The sequence below is a fragment of the Emydura macquarii genome, unplaced genomic scaffold (assembly GCF_026122565.2).
Source record: "Emydura macquarii macquarii isolate MOO-44397 ecotype Brisbane River unplaced genomic scaffold, CSIRO-AGI_Emac_v2 contig_2688, whole genome shotgun sequence".
Classification (NCBI taxonomy): domain Eukaryota; kingdom Metazoa; phylum Chordata; order Testudines; family Chelidae; genus Emydura; species Emydura macquarii.
This window is the reverse complement of record NW_027132825.1, coordinates 1-8,563: the sequence shown is the minus strand read 5'-3', so window position 1 is coordinate 8,563 and position 8,563 is coordinate 1. Positions and strand designations below refer to the sequence as shown.

At 42.1% G+C, this 8,563-nt stretch overlaps 1 protein-coding gene across 1 annotated transcript; it reads right to left on the bottom strand.

Annotated features, from left to right (window-relative positions):
- Positions 1–1,047: 1,047 nt before the first annotated feature.
- Positions 1,048–2,013, bottom strand: LOC137164734 (olfactory receptor 6F1-like). The gene has a single exon (XM_067565671.1). It carries the CDS (start codon positions 2,011–2,013, stop codon positions 1,048–1,050), a length of 966 nt encoding a protein of 321 aa, XP_067421772.1.
- Between the last annotated feature and the right edge of the window lie 6,550 nt (positions 2,014–8,563).

Sequence of the window (8,563 nt, the reverse complement as noted above, 5' to 3'; positions counted from 1 at the left end):
TTGGCTGCCAAAAGTAAAATGAAAAAAAAAAAAAGCTTTTCAGTAAAAAATTCTTGAGAAAGACTGTTCATTTTTGATAATTTGTTTTCAGAGATCTTCCCCCCACCTTTCCCCAATAAATAAATATGTAAATAAACTTTCTGAACCTGGCAGCAGACTGGGAGCTAGAAAGACAGCGAGAACCACAGATTCTGCCCATGTCCTGCAGTCTCCATAAAAAATCCTTTTTATGCCCTCTCCAGCCAAGTCCTGTCTCTTTTTGATTGTGAAATTAACTATGGTGAGAGGAAGTTTTGGGCTGAAGAGAACATGAAGGAGGTGGAAGATGCCTGTAATGTGTGATGAATATATTACGTACATCTCTGCATGTGATTGTTATTCGATTGTTTGCTAGATAGTTATTAAGGGTTAAATCAGACACGTCCACAAGAAAGGAGGTCACAGCCCAGATAGGAATTCCTCAGCCACACCTTTCATTTATTTTCTATGATTCTTTGCCTAGTGGGCTGCTTAAACTGGTTTGATTGAGCTGAAGAAACACAGGGTCAGCTGGGCGAACCTTACTTCCCAGAAGTGGGGGTCCGGATAAGTCAAGTGACTTCAAGTTTATTAATAGCATCTTAGCCATAGATCAATGTGCCACAGCAAAAGATAGTAAAATAAGACTTAAAAACTAAATCCAGGATTTTAAAATATTAAAATATATATAAAACCAACACAAACCGATTGCGCTGTATATAACCATTGTGGAAATGCTAGTGAGAGCATATGCCCTCGGTGCGGCCGACTCTGCATCAGGGTCCAGACTTAGATGAGAATTGTGACAATGCGTTATCGTCGTCAGCTATGGACTTACCAACAACTGCGCCACTTTTCCTTATTTGTTTTAATGGGAGATCATGCAAAAAGGGAAACCACTCAGATCACAGATGCACTGACTATGACTAATCTATGACTTTATCCTTTTGCTTCATATTCAACTATATCAATGACCTTTAGGATATTGGAATTCAAGTTCTGTTCCTTTTGATGACATTTCTACTAAATCTAGGGTGTTTGAAAGCTACTTAACATTCCCCTGACTGTCTTTCCCAAGGCTTCCTTCACCTCTTTGTTTCTTAGAGTGTAAATAAACGGGTTTAATAGCGGAGTTATAATGGTGTTAAAGATGTTGATTGTTTTGTTCAAATCCAGTGAGCTCTGTGCTGAAGGCTTGACATACAGAAAAATGGCGGTGCCGTACCAAATAGTCACGACGGTGAGATGGGCAGAGCAAGTGGAAAAGGCCTTTTGCCGGCCTTTGGCTGATGGGATTCTCAAGATGGTGGTGATAATGTAAACGTAAGAGACCAGGGTTATGGTGCATGAGATCATGACAACAATGAATGAGTCAATGAACGTTGCCAGCTCAACGAGACGCGTGTCCGTGCAGGAGAGGGCTATCCAGGAATCTATGTCACAAATGAAATGATTGATGACATTAGGGCCACAGAAAGACAACCTGGTTATTAGTACTGCCAGCACAGAGATAGCCAGGAACCCACACAGCCAAGAGAGGAAGGCCAGCTGAGCAGAGAAGGTGTCGTTCATGAGGGAGCTGTAGCGCAGTGGGTGGCATATGGCCAGGTAGCGGTCATAGGCCATGACGGCCAGGAGGAAACATTCTGTGGAGCCCATGGAGAGGAGAAAAAAAAACTGCAGGAGGCAGCCAGTGAAAGAGATGGTTTGGCTTGTGCCCAGCATGACACCTATGGCCTTGGGGACACATGCTGTGGTCAACCAGATCTCCAGGAAGGAAAGATTGCAGAGGAAGAAGTACATGGGGGTGCGCAGGTGGGGGTGTGTCCTCACTAGGGCAATGATGGACACGTTCCCTACGATCGTCAGGACGTACATCACGGTACACACCACAATAAGGGACATCTGGAAATACCAGTTGTTGGGAAAGCCCAGGAGAATGAATTCCTGCACATTGGTTAGGTTTCTCATTTCTCTCCCAGACGTGACGTCCATCTGTCAAGACACGAGAGGTCATAAGGCATTTCAACATGGTGAACACACTTTGGGATGTGCAAAAGTGCAGATTCCAGAAATCTGGTACTAAAACTAAAAGGAGAGAAGAGAGGTGCTGCTCTGCGCCGGCCTGTCTTGTGCATCTTTCTACCTCCACAACAGAGATGAGATCTCCACTCACCATTCTTCTAAGGCCCATGAGGATGCAGTCTGGTGGCTGACCCTATAATATCTTTTTTCTCTTGATGATCTAGCCCATCAACCCCAATCCACCCACCCGTGAGAAAGCCTCATTATTTGGCCCATTCTCTTCATGCCTCACCTTGGAAGATAACTTTGCTCTCTGCTCTGGAAAGAGTGGGTGTTTTTGCACAAGTCTCACTGAAAGTTGACTGGATTTCTACTCCTAAATTACACTCTTCTGACATTCAATGGGACTTGTGTTACTTAGATCTACAGCAGGTCAAAAAAAATTCCACAAAGCAGTTTTCCTTTGAAAGATACTGTTTTGTTAAAACTGAAACATTTCACAGAAACACGCTAGGTGTAACTGAAAATCCCATCAGGATGGTGTCTCAGGTCCATCACGGACTATCTGATTAAAACAAAAACCTGAAAAAAAATTAGCTCTCTAGGGGCACTTATTTGGCATTTTGTTCCATAGTGGAACAAAAACAAATATGAAACGGTGACCTTTTCCACAATATGGAATTCTTATTTATGGCCAGCCCTGCTTAGTCCCTTTTGAAAACCCCTCCTTAAATTCTCAGCAACAAAAAAACAACATTAGAAACTAGCAATTCTGTTGATCATTTCTTGCATGTCTTCTGGTAGAATCTTGATGTCCCACTGGTTGGGAGCCCATTGCGCTAGGCACTGGAAAAACATTGCATAGAAGCTGTCCCTACTGCAAAAAGCCTACAATCTAAGGCTACGTCTTCATGGACGGCGGCAAATTCGCTGCCGTCAGATCAATTTCTCTGGATCGACTGAGCGGTCAGTGAAGACCCGCTCAGTCGATCCAGAAATCGACATATTAAGACCACCTTCTCAAGTGGCGTAGCGCTGCGTCGACGGGAACGTGGTTCTCATCGGCACAGTGCAGTGAAGACGACGCACAAAACAGAAGCAGAGAAGTCGACGGGAGTTACGCAATTTTTTGGCGTAACTTGCATAACTCCGGTCGACTGCCACCGAATCTTGGAGCTAAGTGTAGACAAGCCCTAAAAGACAAGACAGACAAACTAGTAGAAACAAACAACAAAGAAGCAATTTCCCAGATGTAGAGTACAGTGGCTTCCCAGGTTCTCTTTCACATCACAACCCCCCTCTTCCATTCTCCTCTCCTGGGCTCATCTCTAGTCAAACCTTGCAATCTGGGCTAGACCAGAACAATATTTACGAATCATGTTCCAAGCTCTGTTGAATGCAAATGCTTAAGAAACAACCTCTAACCCATCACACTATTGCATGTACTTTTGCCACATTCTGCAAAGGCTATTGCTCTCAGAGAGAGATGTCAGTTTATGGTCGTGAAGAATAGATGGGTGATTGTCACTGAAGCCTGGTTTTTTCAAAGGCTTCTACGACAGTCAGGTACCCAGCTCTCAGTAACATTCAGTGGAAGTTGGGTGATCAACTCCCGTATGCGTCTTTGAAAATCCCAGCTGAATTGTCCAGCCTCAGTATTTCAGTTTGAAATCCTTCTCCTACAGATAATAATTCTTGTGTAGTTCTTTGTGTAGTTCTATTCAGCCAGACCACACACCTGCCTGCCAGAGATCTGATTTAACCACAGTGGGGTGAACGGTTGACTAGGCAAGTATCACTACTCCCATTGTACAAGAGGGGCAACTAAGTCAGGGAGCGGACGTGATTTCTCCAAATCAGAGAGAGAACTGGGCAGAGAACACAAGAGTTCAGATCCCTCCTTCTGTGCCCTGTGCCCTGATCTCAGATATAAACACTCCAAAACCTCCAGCTGCCAGAAGCTCGGACTGAAGAACAGGGATGCATCACTCAAAATTGCCCTATTCTGTTTTTTCTCTCTGAAGCATCTGACACTGGCCGCTCTCGGAAGACAGGAGAGTGAGCTAGGTGTACCACTGGGCTGATCCAGTAGGGCTGTTCTTATATTGATGTGCATCTACACTTCTCTATCTGCCTGAGCTAAATTCATGAACCAGTAAATTCGAGAGGTTAATTTGTTAGAGCTCCAGGAAACGTTTCCATTTAAACATTTTGGATGGAAACTCTCTCTTTGATGAAATGGAAACTTTAGCAAAAATATTTTCATAGAACAATTTGGGATTTTCATAAACAAATTGAGTTTCCAGTATCTGAATCGCAGAAATGTAAGACTGGCAGAAGTCGTTAAGTCCAGCTCTTTGTGCTGTAGCAGGACCACGTAGCCCTAGGTTATCAGCAACTGGTCCAACCAATTTACAAATACCTCCAGTAATGGGGATTCTACAACCTCCCTTGCAAGCCTGTTCCAGAGCTCACGTACCCTTATTGTTAGGTAGCTTTTCCTAAGATCTAACGGAAATCGACTCTGCTGCAGATTAAGCCCATTACTTCTTGTCCTATCTTCAGTGGATGTGGAAAACAGTTGATCCCCATCCTCTTGGTACTCACCTATTTGAAGACTGTTGTAAGTTTCTCCCTCACACAAATCTTCTTTTCTCAAGACTAAAAGTGCCCAGTTTTTTTTACGCTTTGCTCATAGGTCATGTTTTCTAAACCTTTTATCATTTTGGCTGCTCTTCGCTGGAACCTTTCCTGTTTGTTCTCATCTTTCCTAAATTGTGGCTCCCAGAATTGGACAGAGTATCCCAGCTGAGGCCTGACCTGTGCAACGTAGAGTGGGACAATTATCTTCCAAGTCTCACACGCCACACTCCTGTTTATACACCCCAAAACGATATTAACCTCCTATTCAGCTGCATCGTAGTGTTGACTCATATTCTATCTGTGATCCACTGTAAGCCCAAGATCCTTTCCAGCAGTACAAACGTCTAAACTTTTATCCCTTGTTTTGTAGATGTGTATTTGATTTTTCCTTCCTAAGTGGAGCACTTTGCACTTGTCTGTCTTGAATTTCATTTGTCTGAGTACGGACCAACTGTCTAATTTGTCAGGGTCATTTTGAGTTCTAATCCTGTCCTCCAAAGTGCTTGCTATCCCTCCCAGCTTGGTGTCATCTGCTATTTTATTAACCATGCTCTCCACTCCATTATCCAAGTCATTAATGAAAATATTGGCAAGTTCCAATCCCAGCAGGACCCCACTAGATTCAACCTCCCAGTTTGAGAGTGAACCATTGATAACCACTCTTTAGATATGGTCTTTCAAAGAGTTGTGTACCCCCTTTATAGTACTTCCATCAAGATCACATTTCTCTAGTTCGCTTAGGAGAATGTCACGTGGAACAGTGTCAAAAGACTGACTTACCTCAAGATGTATGACCTCTACTGCTCCCCCGAATCCGCTAGGCTGGGAACCCTGAAAAGAAAAGTTTTGATTTAACAATGAACATTTTTGGTTGGTTTCTCGATGAAAACTGGAAAAAAAATTGCACGGAAATTTTTGATCAAAACTCAAATATTTTTGTTTTGGTCCACCTATTTGATGCAAAAGAATCAATTGGCTGGGTTAGTTACATAATTTATAAATAATGCTATTTCCTTTTAGTTTCTCGTGGATGATAAACTATATTAAAACCAAAGGATGAGTTATATTCATTTTTCCAGTACAGGTATGGTTGGTCTTGAATGAGGCAAAGTTTGGAACGGCGGGGGTATTTTCAGGTAGCTCACGTTACGAAGAAAGTTGAAGCTATTTCCCTATACAGTTACTTTAAATTACAGTTCTAGCTGTATTTGGCTAGTGGATCTAATTTACCAGCTCTGCTGATGGAGTTTGCCAATATAAATTCCCTTCATTCACAATATCTTTCTCTCCAGCGCTTTGTAAGGTGGTATATTTTGCTTTTCCCGCACCTAGATTTATATTTGTTACAGAAAGATTTCATACCTGATTCTTATTTCCAAGAAGGTCACTTTTCACCACTGTAGAAGTGCCAAGGGGATTTAAAGTCTGTGTGATCATTTTGAATCATTTCCATTGTATGGACCCCTTACACTGATGGAGTGGTGTGAAATGTTGTTGGTTTAAAAGAGAATCTGCCACATCGGTTAGAATCTCTTTCAATCACCGACCTTCCAACTGTCTTTGCCCCTACCTTCCTTGTTTATGAACTGCAGCTTAAATTGAGCAGATGAAGGGATGTGTTTTGTACTCCACCGTCAGCTCCCCATCACCCTGGGGATATCTGATCTCAACAGAATTTCACAACTTCCCTAGATAATATAACACAATTTCCTAAGTCAGGATTGTCTCCTGGCTGAAGTACAGTGATGGAAGGCTGGAGACCAGCACGCTAGTTCAGCCTTTCCCAAATGCTTCCTGCACTGCGTGAGTCTCCATGTGTTACTCAAACCCATCCCTCAGCCTCTTTTTCCCCATCTGTGAAATAATGAGAAATGCCCTCATTTGACCCCCCTCAGTTGCTGCGCACGGACAAAGAGCTCACAGAAGAAGTCACTACTGTGCATTTTATTGGTCCTAGAAAAGCAAGGATTTATGTTGCATATACCTGAGCGCAATCCACGAGCAGCTGATCTATTCACCATTTACAGATATACAGCGATAGAGCAATCCTGGAACCGGGGAAAACATCAATACGTACATACATAAATTCATAGATTCCAAAGCCAGAAGGGAAGATTGTGATCATCTAGTCTGACCTCCCACATAAAACAGGCCATAAAGCGTCCCTAAAATAATTCCTGGAGCGGATCTTTTAGAAAAAATATCTGGTGTTGATTTGAAAATTGCCAGTGACAATGCATTCACGACTAGGCTTGCTAAGTTGTTCCGGTGATTAATTACTCTCACTGTAAAAATTAACCCCTTACTTCCAAATTGAATTTTCCTAGCTTCAACTTCCTGCCAGACTGAAGAATTCGTTATAAATATTTGTTCCCCATGTAGGAACTTCCAGTCTGTGATCAAGTCAACCCTTAACCTTCTTTTTGTTAAGTCAAATAGTTTGAGCTCTTTGAGTCTATCATTATCAGGCATGTTTTCTAGTCCTTTAACCATTCATGTGGCTCTTTTCTATACCTTCTCCAATTTATCAACATCCTTCTTGAACTGTGAGCACAAGATCTGGACACAGTATTCCAGCAGCCGTCACACCAGTTCCAAACCGAGATTGAAAATAAATTCATCTGCTCCTACCTGAAATTCCCGCTTTATGGATTAACTTTTTAGCCACAGCATCTCAGTGGGAGCTCACGTTCAACTGATTATCCATCCTGGCCGCCAAACCTTTTTCAGAGTCGCTGCTTCCCAGCATAGAGTCCCCCACCCTGTAATTTTGGCTGATAATCTTTGTTCTTATATTACCTTTAACCACGTTAAAACATGTATTGTTTGCTTGCATTCAGCTTATCAAGATACCCATATTGCTCTATATCAGAGACCTCGCCTCTTCTTTATTTACCACCCCCCCAATTTTTGTGTGATCTGCAAACCTTATCAGGGATGATTTTATGTTTTCTTATCGATCACTAATTAAAACGTTAAATAGTGGAGGGCCAAGAACTGATCCCTGCAGCACCCTACTGGAAATACACCTGCTCAGAGATCATTTCTCATTAACAATTACATTTTGACACCTAGCAGTGAGCAAGCTGTAAATCCATTTCACGTTTGCTCTGCTGATTTTATATCTTTCCAGTTTTTTAATCAAAGTGTCTTGCGGTACCAAGGCAAATGCCTTATTGAAGTTGAAGTCTATTACATCCAAACTTGTAATCTCATCCCAAAATGATATCCAGTTAGTCTGACAGGATCTATTTACAAGAAGCCGTTGTGGACTGGCCTTAATTATAGTACGCACTGTTCCTTCTTTATTACTTGATGTACTGTATGAGATTTAGCTGATGTGTGGATATTATTGGGTGCAACATCTTATGCAATCACATATCAGGGATGCAGTGTAAGTACTGAGAATGAAACCCTGGCTTCCTGACTTCCCTATTGAGGGCTGTCAAAAATTTTCCATTGAAATGTCTTTTGAAGGAAAATCGGGTTTTCGAGTAAATGAAAACTTCCACAGACCGTGTCTGCTTTCATCCCCCCCTAAAAATCTTTTTTCATTGGCTAACCAGAAATGTTTGGCCAGAAGGGAAAATGTCATTAAAATTTTGCAGTGAAAATTTTGAGGAAAACAAATGCTCGTTTCTTAGAAATTTTCCATCAGAAAAAACAAACCACTCTAGTCAAATTAGAGTCCCAGTTCATCTCCCAGAGGCCAGTGTATGATAATCCTTTCTATTTCTACATTGCAGAATGAAGTCTTCTGAGTGGCTTCATCTCTAATCCTCCGCCACTAACCCAAGATAAGACAAGAGAGAACAAACATCACAGAGACTTTGCTGAAGTTCTTACAGAGTTTGGCTCTTTGACCAACTCATAAATC